This window comes from Excalfactoria chinensis, chromosome 5, assembly GCF_039878825.1.
Source record: "Excalfactoria chinensis isolate bCotChi1 chromosome 5, bCotChi1.hap2, whole genome shotgun sequence".
Taxonomy (NCBI): domain Eukaryota; kingdom Metazoa; phylum Chordata; class Aves; order Galliformes; family Phasianidae; genus Excalfactoria; species Excalfactoria chinensis.
The window spans coordinates 22038370-22061140 of NC_092829.1; the positions used below are offsets into that span (position 1 = coordinate 22038370).

Consider the following 22771-nt stretch of genomic DNA (forward strand, 5'->3'; position numbering starts at 1 on the left):
CATTTGATCATCCCGCATATGTCGCTTTAGTCAGTCTGCTTTGGAATCTTCCACTGAGCACAACAAATGAATGGTAAAAAAATTAATGGTAAAAAACACAACAAAAACAAACAAGCAAACAAAAAAAACAGAGGAAGGCCCTGTTTTCTCAGGTGTTTATAGCCCTGCTTGCCGGGTCGGGGTGCCTGGGGGAGCAGAACCGGGCAGAAGAGCGGCAGAGCCCCGAATGGAACGGGGAAGGTCCAGGCGAGCCCCAGGATATCCCCAAAAGGGCCGAGACACGTCTCGGGCTGGAGAACGCTGCTGTTTCCTGCCGTGTTTCTCTTGAGCCTCAACCAAACACGCTTGGCTGTGGGAGGAGACGAAAAGCGGGCTGTGAATAACGCGGGAACAAATAAAAATTATTCATTTTGAATCTTTTTTTCTTTCCTTTATCCTCTAAGAAAAGTGGGCATTAATTACGACGCGCAGTGTCGCTGGGAAATTAGAAAGGATGGGCATGCGCAGCACTCCGCGGGCCCATGCGTGGGGTGCGCAGCCGGTGCTGCCCATCCCGGCCCCATCCCCGTGTCAAAAGCTGCGGCCCCCGGGGGTCCTCAGCGCCAGAGCGTCCCTCGAGGGAGTGAAACGTGAACAGGCAGAGTCCTCAACGGGGCTGGGCAGCCGAGGCTGGAAAGTACGGAGTCGGTCAAGACATGAAACATTTCAGGTTATTGGGTTCTCCCTTTGAAGGGAACTATTTCCCGCAGATAACAATGCGTAGGTATATTTAGATAGCTCGGCTTGTCCAGAGGGAATGTGTCTTGTGCTATTTGAGAAAAACTCTAAGAGTAAGTGCAAATATTTGATGCTGAAGAGCTCTTAAGGGTTGAAGAGTACCATTTACTTATTTCTACACATCAGTGTGGGCTTAGGATGTTAAATAGATTAAAAGGCTAAGAGAGGTCACTGAAGTAGACTCTCTTTCTCTCATCTCCACTTTTTTTCCTTGCAGAGTTTTTGCACTTTCTTTGGAGAGTCCTTAGCAAACTCCTCGTAAGAGCCACCGCGGTACTGTACAGCTCTGCGGCTCCGAGCACCCGGCCCGCCCATTCCCTGCTGCCCCCCGCCCCCCCACCCGGCACCCAGCTCCGAGCACAGGCACTCAGCAAGTGTTTGCCCGCGGGGTCAAGTTATTAATAAGCACGTTGCGGCTTCCTTTGCTCTCGGGGCGGCCGGAAGCGGGTGGCAGTGCGCTGCCCGCAGGTAAGCGCGACCAAGCGGGGCGACAGGATCGAGCCCCCCCCGGGGTGACGTGAGAGCGACACGGGGAGTGACACACCGGGAGCCGGGCCCGAGGGCGACAGCGGTGCGGGAGGAGCTGCTCGGCGGAGCGCGGCCGCGTCCCTTCTATTTAATCTTATTTAAAAAGACATAACTAATAAATTTGTATGGACGGGGCTGCCGGAGACGTAAAGCAGAGTCGATAGTGGTTCAATCCCATTGAACCCTATTGAAAACCATGACAACAAGGAACAAGCTCCGATTTATCCCGGAGAGTTAAAGCACATTGTGGGAAGGCGTCAATCACCTATTATTCCAGATCTGAACAAATGCAAAATCTTGACTGGAACAAATGCTTCCAACAGGTCCGGGACATAGGGCTACATTTCCCCTTTGTTCACGGCCTAGCAGTTGGCATGTATTTGTGCTCCCCTCGCTCCGACCACCCAGGACGGCTGGGAGGCAGCGCTCGGAGCGAGGAAGATAACTACTGTCACCCGCACGCTTGATAGGTGGCTGCGGCAATCACGGCCTGGGAATGGTTTATATGGAGCCTCGCCAGTCGCAGGGAAATATGCGGGAAGATGGCCAAAGACCGGTGCCCTGTTCATCTCCGCCACAAATCTCCGCGATATAAATCTCTCCCCTCGCCGCCGTTATCGCCCAGCTCTCATTTCCCGTGGAGTGGAGCTGCTTCGCGAAGCGCCGCACGGAGCCAGGCGGGGAGGGGCTGCAGGCGGCAGAGGGGCGAAGCTGGGGATGGATAAATATAATCTGAGCACAATGGGTTAGAGATGTCTGTTTGGACACGGAGATCTGAACCAACAAAGCAGCCGGCTAGAGCCGTTTCTGCATGTGCCTCTGAATTACTCTTTCGAGGCGCAGAGTTTCACGCAATTTACCCGACGGGGCCACATTTTGTGCACTTTGGGCGGCGTTCAAGAGCGACAGAGTTCAGATGAGGAGCTCCTCTCCTCACGGGTTTCTTCCCCTCACTGCGCATACCGCACAAAACCGAAACTGATCACAGTCCCCCCGTCCCTGCCCTATGGCTGCGGAGCGAGCCCTGCTCTGAGCTCGGCCTTTGAGCGGCTGGCGGGGCTTGGTGGCTTTGTGTCGGTTTGTGAGTCTCACCGAAGCCGGGCAAAGCCAGATTGCAGCTCCGCAATGAGAGGCTGAGGGGGGAAGACGGAGGCGCCGCCGGGGCCGCCCCCAGCCGACAGCCGCTACCCCCGATCCGGACAAGTGCTGAGGATCACCGCAGGTGAAGCAGGGATAGGAGGGATGTGGATAAACAAACAAAGGTGCAGTCGCGCCTGAGCTTTTCTCCTTCTCTGCCGTCTGGAGTCACTGCAACCCCTTACACACGACGCCCAAGGGTTATCAAAGTGTAAAATGATGTTAATAAATCCCCTACTCCTCCTCCTTATGAAGCAAGTATGTAGAGCTGCCCATGTGTACCCAGCCATGGTCAACCCGTCGCTGTTCCCGAGGAAAAAAAGGTGTATCTTACAGCCACACTATGCCCAGGAGACTTAGCACACGGTCCCTAAAACGTATGCACGGAGAAGCCTTTCCCGCGGATGCGTGAAAGCCCCGGTAGAGGCTGAGGATAGGTACGGTGCCACTGGCAAAGAGAGCGAGACAAACGGCCCTGGAAAATAAAACAAATAGCGAGTGAAATTCCTGCCAGGTTTAAAGAGAGGGAAAGGAAGGGGGGGCATAAAGAAGGAGAAGCTGGGAGGGGGCTCTCGGCAAGCTCTGCGGATGTCCTGGGAGGATTCACTTTGTCTGGGGATAGAAGGGACGCTGGTGGCTTTGGTGGAGGGTGGAGGGGGGTGGTTGTTGGTCATCCACATGCCACCCAAGATGTTATTCACTGCTAACAATTACCATTATCTGTCCTCACTTTTGGCTAATCAGACAGAATATGTAATGATGAAGCCTGCTTCCTGCTGTCTTTGGGAGGTAACGGGTTATTCTCCCATGGGGGTGGCGGGAGGGGGGTTACACCTACTCCCATTAGGGCTTTAGCACTTGACTAATTCAGGTACTTAGCATCCCATAGACAGGGACGGTTTGAAAGCGGGCAGTGTTTGCAGTGGGGAGGACTGTTTATATAAACAGGACACCTCTGTAAACGACACTAATATTTGGGGTTGGGTGGAGATGGAAGGGCTACTCTCATGTCGGGAGATTCCCCAGTAACTACGCAGTCCTTTCCTCGAGGTTTCAAGGGAGGGGGTTTGGGACTTCGGAAAGATATTTTGGGGGAGTGTGCACACCCTACTATGGCCACATCTGGCAGGATGAGTTTTACAGTGAGGAGCATTTTGGATTTACCAGAGCAGGATGTGCGTAGCATGAAGCAAGCTCCCGACCACCACCACCACCATCACTCGGCGGAGAACTACAGCAGCTCTCCGTATCGTGGCTGGATAGAGACGGATAGAAATCACTATCCCTGTGAGTATACCACGGACAGGAGCTCGCCATCTCCTTGCAGCTACTGTGTTTGTTCCCCGTTCCTCTGGGGAAGATGCGAAGAAGCGAACTTCCAGCGCGTGTAGCCTGCAGCGTCGGGGGGATCCAGGCTGGGAATGTTATAAGGTGTTATTGACCTACAGCAACGAAGCAGCTGGAGGATCCCAGCCACGAGCTTATGAGAGAAAAGATATATTTTTTTTCCCCTTCGGTCTGAGCAGGGCTATGGCTGAAAGCTTAGCCTCGGGCTGTGTCCTTCTGTCTCTCTGCAGTTACCATTTAATCTCGCTTCCTGGATTCCTTCCTCCCGTTTTAGTGCTGCAGGGATCCGCCTGTTTGTACTGGAGGGGTTCAGATCCCCCCGCAACGCGGAAGGCAGCACGCACGCCGTGCCTTCCAGGCTGCCATGCAGCGCTGCGGCCGCAGCCGTGGATGCCCACGCGCTTCCCACCGCTGCGAGCAGCCTTCGCTCAGCCCAGCGCTGCGGCAAGTCCCAAACTGGGCGGCAAATACACTGCTTTTAAATAGAGGTGAGGGGGCGAGTCTCTGATTCGGGCGGACGCAGGAACCCCACCGGGATAAGCTCCGCGTTAAGGTAACGGTGGCTGGAGGAAGGTGCGCGCACTTGGCAGCCTGGTGTTAGCCCCGTGCCACTGCTGGCTCCCGCACAGGGCCGCGCGAGGCGTGGAGGGGATGCCTGCGGGGACGTGTAGCCGGTTCGGGACTTTCCGTCCCGTTGCTGCGGCTCCCCTCGCCCAGGTTGGGCCCGGCATCCCCTCTGAGCTTCTGGATGAAGCGCTGCGGTAAACCCCGCGCTCTCTCCGCAGGAGGCGACGCGTTCGGCCACCGCGGCCAGTATTCTGCCCGGCCGCCCCTCTCTCTAACCCCTCGCTGTCCCCAGCTTCCGATGAGAGCGGCCCGGAGCTGAGCCTGCCCGACTCCACGCAGAGGTCGCTCCCAGCCCGCGGCTCGGAGGCCGAAAAGAAGAAGAAGAGACGGGTGCTGTTCTCCAAGGCTCAAACGCTGGAGCTAGAGCGACGGTTCCGGCAGCAGAGATACCTCTCGGCGCCGGAGCGGGAGCAGCTGGCTCGTCTGCTCAGCCTCACCCCCACGCAAGTGAAGATCTGGTTCCAAAACCACCGCTATAAGATGAAACGGGCGCGAAGCGAGGGCCCCGGCAGCCCTCCTCCTCCGCGTCCGCCCGCCTTGCTTCGCCGGGTGGTGATGCCTGTGCCGGTGCTACTGAGGGACGGGGAGCCGTGCCGGGGCTTCCCCGCCAGCCCCTCTCCAGCCGCCGCCCGCCCCAAGCTGGGCTGCGCTCTGGCGGGCTGCAGCGCCCAGGCCGCCCTCGCCGTGCAGGGCTACCCGACCTGCCCGTCCACCCTCGGCGTCTGCCCCGCGTACCAGCACTTAACGCATCCCGCCGTCGTCTCCTGGAGCTGGTGACGGCGGCGCCTCGCCCTCCGGGCAGGACTCATCTCAAGGGCTCTGGCCCGGGCTCGCAGAAGGCTCCTGGACGGGGCGGGCAGGGCACAGAGCCGCGGGCAAGGAGCGCGGCTGCCGAGGCAATCCGCCACCAGGGCACGGAGCCGGGCACGACTTTGTTTCGGTGATAGCTCCTCTCCCCTTGGCTTGTCGGAGAGGTTTCTTAATAATAATAATAAAATCTAGCGACCTAGTTTACTTGAAAATAGCTTATTCTTTCAGTGACTAATAAAATGATTTTGGGAAAAGATTTTTTTTTTTTTTTTTTTTTTTTCTCGGACAAGAAGTGTATTTTTGACCATTAGGGCTTTCACTTTGGATTACCTCCCGTTCTCTTGAACTCAACAGAGGACCTTTGCACCCGAGTTCCTCTATGTTACCCATCCGCGCCACGGTAAACAGCGAATAAGGGCTTGTCAGAGGGTGTTGGACGCCCGTGTCTGCGGGTTCCCTTCGTTTGGTCAGAGGGCTGCGGTGCGGGTTTCCCATCGGCTCAGCTCGGTCCGACGGCTCCGGCACCGCGGCAGTATGCTCAGCACTGGGCTTTTCCGAGCCGCTAAGGTAGGAGCCAGCATTGAGCGGACTTGCCCGCTAGCCCGCAGCTGTTCCAAAGATGTGGTGGGGAAGGGTGGACGAGTGATCAGTAAAATCTGCGAACGGCTGGAGAATTAAGTTCTGAAGCCCTTTGCCGAACTATTAGTTTTATTAATTTGAGGGAAATAATCATTTAACTGCCAGATGTAAATAGGGAAAACACTTTAAAAAATAGAGAAAACAGGTTTGGATTGTTGGCTGTCTCCAGCCCTTAAACGGGAAACGCGATCAAGAACCTATAGGGAATATTTGAGGGTGAGGACCTGCGGGGATTGATGTTTGCCGAGGAAAGGTCGTCGAGCGAAAGCAGAGGGGCTCGCAGGAGCTGTTTTTTTGTTGTTTTCTGGGTGGTATTTTTTTTTTAGCGTGTTTTCCCGAGAGGGAATTCCTCGGACCTGATGTGTCCCGGGACGTGAGGCCGCAACCAGGCCCCGCACTGCATCCCGCCCGCACATCACCGCCGCGCCTGAGCAGGAACAGGTGCCGAGGGGATGAGGGCAGGGCCGGGCTTGCGAATCAGCAGGGAGAACACGGAGGAATACAGACTCTGTGTCACCTGTCTTTTTGTTGTTGTTATTCCCAATTCCCTTCCATCCCCCCCCTACCCCCACATCAGAAATCTTTTTTCCTTCTCTCCCTTCCCTTTTATTTTTTTATTTTTTTTTTTTAATTTTTGTCTCAGCTGCTGGCCACCTTGTCTCCCATATGGATGGGGTTATCTTAGAAGAATCTCCCAGAGAATCGCTCCTTAAACCTCCTTTTGTCTTGGGAGTTGAAAAGAGCATTGTTGTGGTTGAAAAGGACCTAGACAAAATCCGCACTGTTTCAATTCAGGACTGTTTAATCAGTCCCTAGTGACAATTTTATGGGTTTTAGGCGGTACAATAGTATCTTTTAAAACCTTGTGGCCTTCATGAAAACAAAGGGTTTGAATTTTATGGGCTTACAACTCCAATTAGAACAGTGCCAATGTGTATGGGAGATTATCAAATTTGTATCATAAAACCCCTTTATAATAAATGATTGCTGGAAGGAGGCGGGGGGGAAGGGGAAGGCTGTTGGGTTGTTGGCAGGAGGATGGGGATGAAGGGACCAGGTCTTCAAGGTCTGGGTTTTGCCTCATATAGTTTGTAATGTGCACATGATGCTCTGCTCTCCATTTTAACTATTTGTAACCCAACGATGCAGCAGGATCAGACGCGGGAATAACATGATGTCGACATTAGAAAAGGAACCAAAGGCAGAACACCTCTCCTCCTTAGCCTACATCCACCCTCCATCAACTTGCAGAGGGTTTGGCAGCATCATAGCCAAGAGGTCTGCGTCCTTTCCTGGCTCCTTGTAGCCTGAAATGCTCTCCTCAGATGCCAACACACGGCTGTAGGAAGCTTCTGTGAAAGAGGAAGACTTGGTAAAGTTACACTTATACCACTGACTGACTGAACAGGTGATGTTAGGGTGTCCCTTTGTCTTCCCTTCCCTGAAATACTCTGGGATGGGGGCTTTATTTAAGCAAAACAAACAGCTTCTGAGCATTTACCAAGCCCAGGGGATGGGAAAGCTGCAATTCCTGATAACAAGCTGAGGCCAAAGCTGTGCCCCCCAGGACGAGGGAAGGTAACCACAGCTGAGCTGCAGGGAGAGCAATCAAGTCTGATTTAAATACCAAAAAGCAGCTCCCTGAATCAACAGCTTCAGGTAGCAGGAAGAATGCCATTAAATGTCAGTTAGTAGACTATGGAAACTTACAGCAAGAAGACTGGTGAAGAGTGAGTGGAACTGAAAGTACTGTTTTTCATAACAGAAACAAATGGATCCAACTAAATACACTTAAAGTATTCAGCAAGGACAATTGATATGCTAACCTAACCATCGTTTAAGCTGTATCTAGGAGAGATACACTGACAAATGTTGTTGGACAGAATTTTGAGTAAAACAAAAACCCAAAAAACAAACCTACCACCTTTCAATGCATTTTCTGTTACTTTGTTTTGGTTAGTTTTTAATAAGACTTTTTTCTTTCTTTCTTTTCCCACTCATTGTGAAAGGAGCAAACACACACACAGTCTGTCTTTTCTCCCTTTCATTCACCCTACCAGGTCTCACTTCTACTTTCCCGTGCAAACAGGACCGGGATTTCACTGAAACTAATGAATAAACATGCCATGATCAAGACCTAAATGCCATCTTCAGCTAATGAAAAGCATTGCTGACATCTTAAAACATCTTCCTGGGTGCTTTATTCTTATTCAGTAAATAAACTATTGACTTTGCAAAGGGCCAGCCCCGTTTCAGTGGGAGCCCCTGGGCACATGTTTGTTAGCTCAGAACCACGGCATGAAAACAAATCACTTGACTTTGTCTCCAAGAGGTGGACAATAGTTCAGAAAAAGCATACGACCTAGCTTTTTTTTTTTTTTTTTTTTTGGCTGTGATTTATGAGCCGTTTGAATGTGTCCCTGCTAATGTTTGTCCGTCATTGGTCTTTGGAGGTATATGTAATATATTTTAAATGTTTTAACAAACAAAAAGTCTCACCTCCCAGCAGAAATCTGCCAAGCACCAAAACAGATGTTTTTAACACTGACCTAGGGAATGCTCTTGACAGCTTCTCATTGAGTACATCTGGATTCAAATCCCACCTGGATTGTGCTGTTAACTAAGGGCAAAAGCATCACATAGGAGTAGAGTAGCTCAGAGCAGCAATAACTACCATTATTAGTTTGACCAAAAGTCACTTACACATCTACAAGATTTAACAGGGATAAGAGATCTCTTCCTGCCACTAACGCACAGATTATTGAGCTATGAGATCAGGATTACTTTCCATTATATTCAGCCTTAAAATTGCTTTAGAAACTGAGAAGACAATCAGCTCTTTAGAGTGAAAATGTTGGCAGCAGTGTCAGTTTTCATCCTACATTCTCCAGGACTCTTCTATTTAGAAGTGATCGTGAAGTATTTATGTGCCAAGGACAGGTCTCCCAGGCAAAAATAAAGATACTTCACCAGAGCAGGGGTATACCTGTCTTATATTCAAGATATATGTGGAATTATAGAATCACAGAATATCCTGAGTTGGAAGGGACCCACAGGGATCATCAAGTCCAACTCCTGGCTCCACACAACATCACACAAAATTCAAATCCTATGTCTGAGAGCATTGTCCAAATACTTCTTGAACTCTGTCTGCTTGGGATTGCGCCCACTACCATGTCACGACTGGAGAATGAGTCCATTTCAGACAGTCATTCACAGGTCTCAGACTGTCTTCTTAAGCAAAATGAGACCAAGTTATTTGGAGAGAATTTCATGTTAACTACTTCCTCACAAGCCTTTGCTCTACCTAATATTTAAACCTGGGATACCCTTCTCAGAATATCACTGAATTTGGCTCTGAGTGAGGAATGTTTCAAAAGAGAAAAGGAACAGACAGGAACAGGAAAAGGAAATTTTGAAAAGTTGTTAGCAGCACCAAAAAGAGCAGATCTCCTCAGTCCAAAGGGTGTATTTCTTTGGGACTCAGATCATGATGCTTTTGAGTAGCCAGCCAATTCTCCTGGGACATCCAACATACAGAAAAGTCACAAAATGATTTTCCTAAAATCATCTACCAGAAATAACTTATTGACATTCCCCAAAAATGCAACATATTGCTTTGCAGTATTTGTCGTCAGTAAGCATCAGACTATAGTCCTGTTACAGGTGGGTGAGGGATTTGGTACTGCTAACGGTGTTTTGATATTTAACTTCAGTATTTATTTTTCTAAGTCATGAATATAACCACTTCAAATATGTAGAGAAAGTAAATCTGGAGAGGAAGTATTCAATCCCATGTGCCCACAGTTTTCCTACCTTGCTAGACAGGGCAAACCTCCCTGAAGAGAAGCAGTCCGGCATGGAAAGGTGCCCAGTAGCTAGTGCCATCCTCTTCTAGAAGCTATTTATTTGCTTTTTTCTGTTGTTTGTGTGCATTCACACAGAGCTCCTAATTGGACACATCTGCTCTGCAAAACACAGTATCATTTGTGATTATTGCTTTGCTATCGCTCTTCAGAAAATGCATCTGCTGCTACTAGCTGGGCACCAGTTGGAACTCCTCTTCATTTCTTCTGTGTTCCTAGTGCTTTCAGAGGACACTAGATTATCAGACATTTTTTTTTTGTGCCATATTGTTTTGGAGTCTACATTTTAAGAAGTTGAAGCACATAAGAGCCATCAAGCAAGAGCCACTGGGCAAACTGTGGCTTAAGATTCATCCTGTGGGGTGAAGGTTGGGAATGGTCTTCCTATTATAGCATATCAAGGAAGCTCAAGAAGCAACCTAAGATTAAAATCTAATAAAGCAAACAAAAATTTGATCATAAAACGTTCTTCAGGTTAGTAGTTAGTGAAGCCCAACATCTAGACAAATCCTAGTTAAAAATCTCACCTGACTCCTAAGCAGCAAGAGCAGTTAGCCATTTTAAACACAACTTAATGGCATACTCTGTTACTTTGAAAATTTGAATGATGTATTTGAACAAAAATATTCTAGTTTAATCATAGGCATTAGTCTTGTACTGTGAATTAATCCCAAGGATCCCTGTGAAGATGACAGTATTTACTCAGAGGAATCCCTATTCACCTTAAATTCTACACATTTGCTACTTTGAAGGGTTTCAGATACCAGACCAGCTCCTTTCATCAGCTTATGTGAATTATTACCACCTGCATTAATTTCAGGTCACAGGTATATAAATAGTTTGTCTAGCTGAATTTGGGGTGTGTGCACACCCGTGGGTAAGGGGAGTGGCTGAACAACAGCATAGGCTTTGCACTACTGTATAGCTGTGGCCTCATAGCTCATGCTACTAATGGCAGGCTACAGCTCTCCTATTCTTCTTGGTATGTTATTGTCTAGCTGTACCTCATGAGGCTCTCTGTTTCCTTATTTCTAGCAGCACATGGTTACTGGTTTACAGAAATCCTAAGCAGTGACACCACAAAAAGGACAAATCTTTGCCTCTCTCACCACCACCTTTCCCCTCTATGACAGTACAAAGATCACCCAGGCTCCCTTGTGCCCTATCACTGTCCTTTCTCTTTGCATTGACTTTGTAGAAAATGGGGACTGCTTGGGGCATCTTCTGATGTGGTTCCCAAGGGCACCTTGTAACACCTGTGGAAAAGAGTTGAAAAATCAGGAGGCTAAGGAAATATACGTGTGACTCTCCCTGTTGCTTTTCTCTCCCCTTCCCTTGCTCTCTCTCTCCACCATCAGGCTATGCCTACTACAGAATCAGGCTAGTAGCTGCTCCTAACAGCCTCACTTTACATTTTTTGCTATTGTCACTGCACCAGCCAATCATGTAAAAAATGATATATTGACTTGGCAGGTGCTTCTGTTTTGAACATGATTAAATAACTTTTTATTGTCATCTTCAAAGCATTTTTATGGTCATTTACTGAGTGAAAGGGGCTCTGATTTTGTGAGCATCTGCCAGAATATGTTTGATCCTGTCATCATTTCTTCAGAAAATCACGCGCCTGTAGCTAGAGTGCAAGATACAGTAAGTGCATGAATTGTCCATTGCACTCTGCACTTACAACACTGCCTTCATTGTCAATGATAACAACAGCAGGGGAGAGATCTTGGGAGTTAAGCTACCTGCTGTGTTCTCCTTGATGTTTGAGCTCTTGGACGCTGTATGAATCTCAGAGATGCAAAGAGCAGCTGCTTTGTTGATGCCCTATTTTATTGGTTATTTAAACACGGTATTTTGTTTGTAATTAGAGCTGGCTAGAAAGGAAGATTTCCATTTCGCAGGAGATGCTGGGTGTTTTGTTCCATACCAGCATGGCAGTATTATAGTGCTGATGGAGACCTGGGCTGTGCTGCTCTGCAGACCTTCAGTGGGCACCCTATTTTAAATTCCCAGTGTCCCCAGATATTGAACAGAATTCACATGTCCCCCACAAATGTCCTAGTTCCACAGAATCAGCCCTTTTCTGTGGAAAATCAAACACAGCCCTCCCTGTCAGCATTATCTATCTATGCAACAGCCTTCATTGACCTTCATCTGGGCTTACAGTCCCCGCACACATCAAAATAGAAGTACTTATTGCTAGCTGAGTTAGGCTAGTAATACTGCATGGATGGAGCAAACAGAGTTACAAGTAGCACATCTTTGTTTAAATTTAGCAGTAACCAGCTGGCCACATTCTGTAGGAAGCAGGAAGGGAGGATTCATAGGGAGGGATCTAACGGAAAATCAAGCAGAGGCTATAAAAACATTTATCTAAAATGGCAGGATAATGAAAAAGGGATGCCAAGTAAAGAGCTTGCTGATCATCTGTGCATCACACTTATAACCTACTCCAGCTAGCTCAGCCCACAGCATAGAGGGGATATGCAGGTGTTTAGAGGGATCACTTCCCACACATGATATTTTTTGCAAGGTTCTTTTCTGCAGACAAAATTGTTTGTTTGTTTGTCTCATTACCACCCTCTGAGACAGGCTGTTATAGCACAAGGTGAAAAAGGCAGAAAGTGAGAGAAGAGTATGACAGGGTCAGCATTAATGGAAGTAACTGAAATAAGACTAATGGATAACAGTCTTGAATCTCAGAGGAAACTTGCATCCTAACTTGTTACATCCTTCCTTCCTTTCCATATCACTTTGTGTCCATGAACACTGAAGCGTCTGAACATCTCTGTTCAGAGATGGCTCTGCCATCTGTGTTTCTTTTGATGCTGACTCCTGCCACAACTTCCCTCAAAAGTGATTCTGAAAGTCATCAATTTCTTCCTCACAATATTTCCAAAAAGTTCACGTTAAGTCATTTTTTCATGGACAAATTTGAAAGACAAAAGAGATAGTTAATGATAATGGCCTCTGATATTTCAACAAAATAGCTTATCACAACAGGAAGGCAAAACTGCCTCAACTTCTTTCATTTGGTTGGGAATATCAAAGGAAGGAGGTGTCTGACATGCCCATAAATATCTCTAAAGACGAGATGATTCTGGCTGTATCGGTGTGCTCATTCTTGTCAGTTTATGCCACATTTTCAACATCATGCCAAAAATCAGTAAGTCAGAGCTAAAAAATCATGAGATGTATGTAAAGAATCATGAGACTTAAAGAGAAAGGGATAACACATTTTCCTATGATTTTCTTTTTGAAGACAAAATTTGATACATTTAAAATATTTTTGTTTTATTTTCTCCTTCCAAAAGGGTGTGGTAAGCTCAGTGAGAACTAAAATTATGTTTGTGCATGCCAGCACTTCAGTTGACTTCAAGAACCAGGCCATTGACACGAGGCTGAGAGGGTTTGTTGCCATCGTGCTCCTCTCTAATTTATACTGTCACAAGGAGGTTCAGTTGGAATCTGTCATGGTAAGAGCAGAATGGTATGTGAACTGTGGGAGGAGCAATATCTTAATTGAGTACTTCTTGATTTTATTTTATTTTTCACAGTTCTTCTTTTCTCCTGATGGAGAAAGCGTGGATCAATACTTAAAAGCACCATGTTGCCAGTCCTACGCTTACTAACGCTCACTGCTAAGCAAACAAAGATGTTCTCTGTATTTCTCAGCACAAGCCTGGAAGACACCTGAACGCCATTTAGAGAAATTGGCCCATAAAGTCATAAATAAAATGATCCGGAAACATTCTGAAGTGCTAAAGGAACTGCTGCATGTGGGATGCCTGGTGACTGGAAGTTGAGATCAGAGGAATCTCTAGGTTCAATGTGTGGCATTTGCAGTGTGTCTGTTTTAGAGCCAGTTATGAGAAATGGGTCCTCAAAGGCTGTTTGCTCACTGTCAGGAGGAGAGGGTCTGTGCCAGCAGGAAGGGCTGCCTTTGTCTCATAAGCAGTGATCAGCTAGCAGAGCTGGAGTCTGGTGCTGCAAGAGGGAGGCAGGCTTGGAAGTGAAGAAGCAGAGCTAAACATTGCTGGAGTGTTTCTAGAACTGTTCCCTCCTTCACAGGTCACAGCCATCTGTTTTCCTTCAATACCAAAGATATTGATCTGCTGGGTCATTTGCACCAGTTGCAGATAATCATGCAGTAAACATGGAAAGACTTCTGTTATGCACCTTTCACATGCCAAAACTCACATGGTATTCTCCAAATCCCCAGCATCCCAAGATATTTTGCGCACTGTAATTTGTGCACACTGTAATAAGCCTTTAATATTAACAGCTAATGCCTCACCACAACAGAGAATGAGAGCAAAGAGCGAAAGAAAGCAAATGAAAGAGAAAGAAGAGGAGAACAGGCACATGGGATGCACAAGACGATAAAAAGTCATACTGTTATATGGAGCCAGGCATATCCAACAGCGTTCTTGACATATTGCATAGGGTTTGGATGGAAAGAGCAGACTATATATACTGTTCAAGGCATATTTGTTCAGCAAATCAATCATGTCCCAGACTGTGTAAGTAGTCAGGGCAGACTGCAATAACTATTTAATGTTTGTCTGTGGTTAATCAGTTGTACACTGAGGATTTGTGAACCTGCTTTTATAGTCTATGGAGACCTGAGACTAAAGTGTAGACAAACAGGTGCTGCAGACAAACTTGGTTCCAGGGTGCTAAAAGGAAAAAAAAAAAAAAAAAAAAAAAAAAAAAAAAAAAAAAAAAAAAAAAAGGTCTATTTTTGCAAGAAACATCAAAACAGGTTTAAATGATCTTCTGTTTGTCTAAGAAATTTCAGATTGGGCCTCAGCTTTAGTAACACCCTGTAACAAGCACTGCTGTCCAGTAAGAAACAAGATCCCCAGTGGGACAGCAGAACTGTCCCCAGTTCTACCCAGAAGAACTGCATCATTCCGAGTTGATCTTTTGTGTTAATGGGAACAAAGTAAGAGAGTGCATTATTGTGGGGAAGCCATGTAACATCCTCTGGGAGATTTGGAGTCCTGGGTGTGATTGCTGCATGGATGGGATGGATGAAGGTAAAATGGTTGCATATGTAGGGCAGGTTGTGTGGGGGAAGAATCCAGCTCAGAATATTCTCTGGGACTACTTTCTGAACTGCTAAACATTGTACACAGTAAAAAGGTTGGGGTTTCTCCACCTTGCTAATCAGGAAGGAGGTAGATTGTAGCAATGAGACAATTATGAAAATCAGGAAGCAATTTAATTGTCTGAAAACAGCTTAATTAGAAAGAATATCATTTTCTTAAATGATAGTAATCATATTCCTGGGGATTGAAGAATAGCAGATCTTAACTTCAGGCAAAAGTGCTATCAGAAATGAAATGATTGAAAGAACAGTGGAAATAAATAAGTCTATCATTCCCCTAGGTTCTCTGAAGTGTTATTCATATGGCACTTCATATGGCCTTTTTTGTTGGTGGTGGTTTTGTTTTTGTTTACTATGTAGACATTATACTGCTGGTATTTATCTATAGCACAATAGCATTTAAGCTCCTCAGCAGGAGGAGGGCTCCACATTGCGGCAGGAACTGTCTAAGTATATGGCAATATACAGGCAGACCCTCCATCACAAGCCGAAAAAAGAAAAAAAAAAAAAAAAAAAGAGAGAGAGAGAGAAACAACAAAAGAATACAATAAGAAATTTAAAGTCCTTCTTTTCTTAAAATAACCTCGGCTTTATTTGAGCATGATTTTTTCAAGAACAGAACAGTGGAAGAGTATAGAAGATACCTGAAAAGCAATAAGGCATGTATTTTAGGTAGATTATCTGAAAATAAGTGGTGCTGGACATTTGATGCCACTTAAAACTAGACCTTTATGTCACTAGGAGTGAATTTGGAAACCTAACTATACTGCCTAAAAACTCAGACTTCAACATAGAGTATTAGAGTGATAGTTAAGGCCTGTCTCATTCAGAGAAGCCCTTAAGCACCTTCTTGCCTTTCATTTAAAGTTAATTGTCCCACGCTTGTCCAGAGACTGAGTCTTAGGAGAGGTAAGTAGTAACTAAGTAGAAACATATAGTAGTAACTATAAGATAAGAAACATATATGATAATATAGTTAAATGCCTTTTTATTTGCAAAGCTAAGCACTGAAGCCAGTATGCTCCAGAAATGAGGTGGCACCTTGGGCAGATTTGTCCTGGCATAGTCTTTCAACAACTTGTCATACTTAATTTTTCTAAGGAATTTCTGCCTCATTAAGCTCACACCATAACTGAAATTCCTTCAACAGGCAATTGCTCAGTATTTTATATTTTTCCCTGTTCTTCATATTATTTATCTCAAGTTTGAAAAGAGTACCAGGAGTTCAGAGAAAAATGACAGTACAACTGTGATGTAAAGGAGACTTGTACAATCTTTGGCTGTCAATTAATGAGGTGGAAAGTAGGAGAGAAAGAAAGCTGTTTCTTCACCTCTCTAGCTGACAAGATCAGTGCCAGGGCATTATGTCTATTACCTGTCCATATATTTTCAATTCATATCATAGGATGCAAACATGCCACTAAATAACTCAAGAAAGACTGTAACAAAAGGGCATAAGACTTTGAATAACCTACATCTACTTGACTTAGTAGAAACAGTTTTGCAAGATCACTCCATTACTGTGTAAAGATCTCCTTCCAGAGATGCATGGGATTATTAAGCTAGTTTTTATGTGAAGAGACACAAGAAATCATGTTGCTGAACATCCTGCAATAAGAGGACTGATCCATGTGATCAGCTGGGCTGTGATGCTCCTGAAGGCAAAAGCCTTGTTTGCCTTGAGGAGAATGGCACATAAAAATGGAGGCTGAAAGTGAGATAAATCCAAATTTGGAGCAGAGCACACAGTTGGAAGCGTGAGGATAATTAGCAGGGTAAGGACCCTTTTGATGAAGACTGGAGGCCCCTCTGCAAAGCGCGCTTAAATTGCACTCAAGTCACTCAAGGCTCATTACAGATCTTCACAAGAACATGAAGTGACTGTTGATATACGGGAGCCTGGACAAGGTGATTCATTGCTTTCTGATTTTATTCTTGTCAGTAAAACAGAGCAGGAGCAGGAGCTAATGGATAGCTCTGTGGGGCACATCATGGCTCTGAGTTCTGTTTTGCAAAACTGGATTCTTGGAGTGTGTGAGCAAAAAGGACCCTAGGAGAACTGTAGAAAAGAGGACCTAACCCTGCTTCCCAAGGCAAATTCTAACTCAAGCATTGCATGTGAAATCTTAACCTTCCCACTCAACCATTGTGATTGGAGAAGCTGTTGTTTTGGTTTGTATTTCTTGTTGTAAATCAGGTTCTTTTTCAGGCTGAGTAGCACCTTTCACCAGCAGTGCTCAGTCTGAGACTAAACATCCTACTTGTAGACTAAGTCACTACTTAATGCAAGAATGGCTGTGGCAGAATCTGGCTGCAGCACTGCTCTTGTGTTGAGGAGCACTTTAGTCACCATCAGGCCTTGTTTGTTTTCATCAGAGAATCACTTATGGAGTCAAGAAGTTCTTCATGCAGGCATGCAAGATCTAGGAAAATATATTATGTTAAATGTGTCTTAAATTATACTGGAATAAGTCTTTTTTTTTTTTGCAGATTATTAACTGATGTTGTGAATCCTGCAGCTTAGTGATTGTTCCCATTACATCTCTCTGCCTGAGGGCAGCACACCTCACTTGGTGGCACAGAACAGGAGAAGCTCTTCCAACACCCACTCAATATCTAATTGAACTCTTCTAGTGTGAAAGCATAACTTCAGTTTTCCAAACTATAGTAGTGACATTTCCACTCTCTTTTTTTTTCAGAGTATTTCTAATTATTTATCCTCAGTTCTTAAATAGAGCAGGTTTTTTGTTGGTATTTTGGAATTCCTTTTGGAACATATTTGCAGGTACTCCTTATGGAATCCAAAAACAACTGCTCCTTGCTGAAAGGCTGCCTGTGTGGAAAACAGGCACAGAGGTGGGAAGGCAGAGGAATGCAGTATCAAGAAGTCAGTCAGAATGCCCGTATCTTGACTGCTAGCTGAAAACATGCCATCCCTCAGTGCAAGTATGTTATGGAGAGCCTGTGCTACTGTGTTCCTGTTCTGTACACAGGCTGAACACCACAATGGTAACAGCTCTTCCTATTGGATTCACAGCAATAGAAAAGTATGACTAACTGATGCGATATCTGCAGAGAGTTCATGACTATTGAAACTATACAATGTGATAAGCATGGACAGTTAAGGCAATGGCTATAGTTACAAAGCAGCACCAAAAATGTCTTCCTATTGATATTAATAACCTATGAGAACACTCCAGTTTGCTTTGGTAGAGGCAAGCTAGCATAGAAAGAACTATCCTACCCCTTCTGGCACATGCCTGCAGATAAATTAAGCATCTACACACGCCCAGAACAAACCAGAGATGTAATAGATCCGAAATTTTGATTAAAAAGTGGTTAGAACCAGCGGAGACTTGGGAAAGCTCATTATTGTAGAGATCAGCACATGGCTGGGCCACTGAGAATAGAAATCATCAGCATGCCATGGACTACAGGACAGGATATGCAAGCCTGAATGTGATAGAACCATTTAGAATAAATTAAAAAACTGCTGCAGAGGTTAATCCCTGTTTCAATGGCCAGGCAAGGAAATATATCTGAGAGCTTCTACTTAAGGGATTCCAGCAGCATAGCCTTCTACACTTAAGAACACACTTTACAAAATGGATGTCGATTTTAAGTGAGAAGACAGAAACACAGCTGGGCAAAAGTAGAAGATGACTGGATGAATGCCTCCTGAAAATTACATGGAATATCATAAAGATAACAGGATAACAATGAGTTTAGCTATTTTACCTTACATTAAATTCCTTACCTCACATAATCAAGTCTGCTAAGGTTAAAGAGCAAAGCTAGATTATATAAAGCTGAGAGCTTTAAAATGTCTCAGAAGTCCCACATGATCCTTGGAAGAAGCCGGAGTAAAGTGGTCTTTTTGTAAAGGCAGTGCTTACAGGAGATGGCTGTTCCTCTGCTGGAAGTGCAGCTGCATGGAGGGTATCAAACCAAAAACTGGAGGCCCATTGCAGTGATAAGACTACTCACTCCACAGTAAAATGAAGATTAACTAAGGCCAAATGAAAACTTCCAGAGCAGGTTTGCAATGATGCAGCAGTGACCTGGTGATCCTCACTCCCAGTCCAGTTTTAGAGTCCATTTGGCCAGAGAAGATTATTCCACAATTGCCTAGTTGCAGGACTTTAAAATTAAAATAAAACAGTAAAGTCAAAAGAGGATCAAGGCATCAGTAACTGACAGGGAAGCAGACAAGATTAAATATTTGAAGGTAATTAAGACACTGGGTATCTGCCCCTTTACCCCCTTCTGAAGACTATTCTTCATCATTGGCAAACACTGACACCTCTAAAAAATGCTTTGAGTTTCTCAGTCTATCCAAAGGGAGGCATTCCTTGTCATTTTATCTCTCCTTTCCAACCAGTATCTTCATTGTTTCCTCTTTATTTTTGGCCTTCATAAATCACTTAAAAAAAAAATCACAGTATTGCCTTGCCAGATGGACTCTTTTGCTGTTTGTTCTATTTTTGACAGCTGTTCCTTTTTTTGTTTGTTTGCTTGTTTATGTTTGTTTGTTGTAATAAAAAATCTTGAAAAAAGTGTCATGTATGATGCCACAAATATATGTATTTCTCTGCAGGGTATTTAAGTGTTTAAGTTTTCTCATGCTTCTTATACAGTATTCCCCAAAATAAGAGGGAAAGTTCCCCTGATTTAACAGCATCAACTGGTCCCTGTACAAAATTCCTAACATAAAAAGATGAACACCCTGGGTGTGTGAAGTCAGCCCCATCTCCAGAAAGCAGAGTCTCTATGTTAATTATGAATACTTCACAAGAAAATGAATTTGGATTATGCTAAAAATGATCAGTTATGAAGTCTAGATAGATTATTACGTTCTACTGCAGTACAAAGGAACCGATCTCTTTTTGTTTTAATTGAAAATGTTCATAATATGCAAAATCTCTAGCTATATGCCTAATCCCCTAGAGGGCAGTATGACCTAAAATAAGTTTAAGTGAGCCACACAATTAGTATTTTTCAAATGCTGCTGATGTTAAATAAGATTGTGTTTCCTCCTTTCTCTGCCAAACTGGCACAGAGGTGTAAGAAATAAGAAGATACTTATGGTCTCCAAATATTATGAGAAAATGGATGTAACAAGATGAGCAATATTGTGTTGTATCAATTTCTTTAGCTAGCTTAATATAAGTGCTTAATTTTGTAAAGCCAAAGACATGTATGTTGTACTTAAAGATCCTCTGAGATAGTTTTGTCAGAGGGCTTTTATGGATAGAATTTCAGATGGTCTCAGACCCCTTTGGCTTGAACCAGAGGCATAAGATGAACTCAGACACCCAATATGCAGGAGGTGGAAGCACTGGCTCATTAAGCAGGCACTGCCAAGGCTTGGCACTCTGTGGTAGCCCAGATGCTCACTGAAGTGCCTCAATGGTTCAACTTTCGGAGTCTGAGCAAAGAGCGGATGAGTATCTTTGTACTGCCAGTGTGAGCCTTCTGTTCGATATTAATGAAAGTAAGGAATGATGAGCTTGAACCCCTTGGTGGCTGTTTGCCTAATACAAGCACAGTTCCCATTTGTACCTAAGCTCTCCTTCTCTTTCCATCCGGAGCTCCACTGTCCGGTTTGGGGAAACAGAGCCTTACTTTCTTGATTGTCTGAGTCAGAAGAATATGGACACATCAGAAAACACAACACATTTGCCACACAGAATTTGAGTATAGTTTCATTTAACAGTAGGGAATGTCAAACGGGCATGAGGTACCAACCTCCAGCAAACACCGACATCCTTCCAGAAATTGCACTCTCTCTTTCCACATAGATGGTGTTCTGACTTTTTAGTTCTCATTTCATCTGAAAACAGTTTTTCAATGAATGAAGAAAGATATCTTGTGGAGAAGATGCCTCTGGTTGTCTCTAAAAATTGCAGGAGGTGAACCCAGAGGACTCATAACAGTTGTTTATTTCTCACTAGAAAGAGCAGCTATCTTATTCAATGAGCAGGCTTCACAGAAGCCTGGGTGGCAAGTCATCAAGAACCCTTCAACTGAAAGTTGTTTTAAATGTCTTAAAAAAATGAATAATAATAATAATAATAATAATAAAGCAAACAAAAGAAAAAAAAAAAAAAAAAAAAAAAAAAAAGGCTGGAGAAGGATAATGGTCCAGTATGACTTGATTTGCAAAGGGGGACAGAAAAACTTTCTAGAAGAAGGGTACTGTGTAGGTGTGAGTGTTTTCATGTTGATGTTATTGCAGGAAGCGTTTTTGGTTTGCACTGATCCCAGACCACTTAAAGACAGTGGTACAAATTCTTGTGATGTTGGAGAACAAAAGAAATTAAACTGTGCATAACTGAAATAAAATATGAACAAACAAACAAACCACACACCAAAACATGAATTGTTTCTAATTACCAAAGATAGAACAGAATAACTCAGTATTTTCCAAAGTACTTAACTCATTCCCCTAAACATGTTTTGAGGTCAGTTTTACTGCACAAAGAAATACTGATTCAATAGTTACTAGACTCCTGCAGTACAGTTGCATTATTTTTTTAATGATTTTTTTAAGAACTGGCTGGCAATTACATTGAAATTACTTCCATTGCTGAGTGTGACTGTTGGATCTGATGACACGTTTTAGGTTAACTAGTTTACATTTCTTTTGAAGTGAATTTCCTAGCGACAATGTTTGCACTATTCACCTGCCTCATCAAGGCCTGTTTAGAATACAGTGCTTAATACAGTTTTTAACCCATTATAAAGCCATGCACAGATAATTTAAAATGATCATAACAACTAACAAACACGTAATCAAGGAGCTCTTAAAATGTATTAAAATTCAGGTCTCTCGCTATTAGCAAAACCGCTTCATTAACATATTAAGACAATGTTCATTTGATAATTAGCTTCTGTTTTCTTTGCATCCTGGCAGTTAAATCATCCCTGTGAAGCCAGAGTGAAAAAGTTTTTGCTTCTACAAGGTACCTTCAATGAAGTGTATGTGGATTTCTCATCATTTTTAAGCAAGACTTGTATTTTCTTCTTCCACTCTGTTTCTTAAGTGTTGCAGATCAAGCAAGTTGGTCCCAATTCCATGGTAAACATGGAATCTTACAATTCTGAGTGCTCAGAACATGGAAAACAATGGGACTCTTTTCTATCTTGGGCTCATGCTTCTCTTGAGGCTCAAGGGAAATAACTTCACAATTTCTTGTGCATGCTTTCCATGGCACTCTTGTGCCCCAAAGAGAGTTCAGACACTGGCAAAGAACATAACTGGTAGAAGACCATTGATTAGTAGAACTGTAGTTCTCTATCCTTTCTCTAATCAGCAGTTACACATTCCAAACAGTATTATTCAAGATGGACGGGGGGAAGAGGCACTATTATTTAAATATTTAAAAATACAGAATCCGCAAAATGACAGGCTTGATTAGATTTTGCCTGACTTCAAATGTCAACGACACCTGCTGGGATACCTCTGAGATGCGTATGCTGTCCTGTATGTACAGTCTTTTTCACTATACTTCTACACTGAACTGGCTGACTTATAGTGAAAAAAGAAAGAAGAAAGAATGGATTATTTATATAAGACTGTTCCAGGTCGTATCTTGAATGCATCTTTCACCTATCATCACATCAACAGCAGTTTCCAGATAAAGGTTCGTTTCTGTTCCCATAGGTTTGCAATAAATGGGAAGCCTGGAGTTGCTGAATATACACATTAGACCAAATGTTTGAAACTTTCCCTTTTATATATTTAGAGTAATTCTCTCGTAAGTAATTGCCACTGAATGCTTCAAGTGTGAGTAGTAGGATGGCAGAACTGTCCAGAAGGATCTTACAAGACTAAGTTCTAAACAGCTGATGAAATTTTGTGTGGGTGAACATTAGATGGTGCACATCAAAAACCAAAATCCTGTGCTAACATCAGGTATAA

General features: G+C 44.3%; 1 protein-coding gene across 1 annotated transcript; it reads left to right on the top strand.

The window, feature by feature from the left end:
• The first annotated feature begins 3554 nt into the window (after positions 1-3554).
• On the top strand, positions 3555-5193 carry NKX2-8 (NK2 homeobox 8). The gene is made up of 2 exons (XM_072339249.1): positions 3555-3729; positions 4649-5193. The coding sequence occupies exons 1-2, from the start codon at positions 3555-3557 to the stop codon at positions 5191-5193; spliced, it is 720 nt and encodes a 239-aa protein (XP_072195350.1).
• The last annotated feature ends 17578 nt before the right edge of the window (positions 5194-22771 follow it).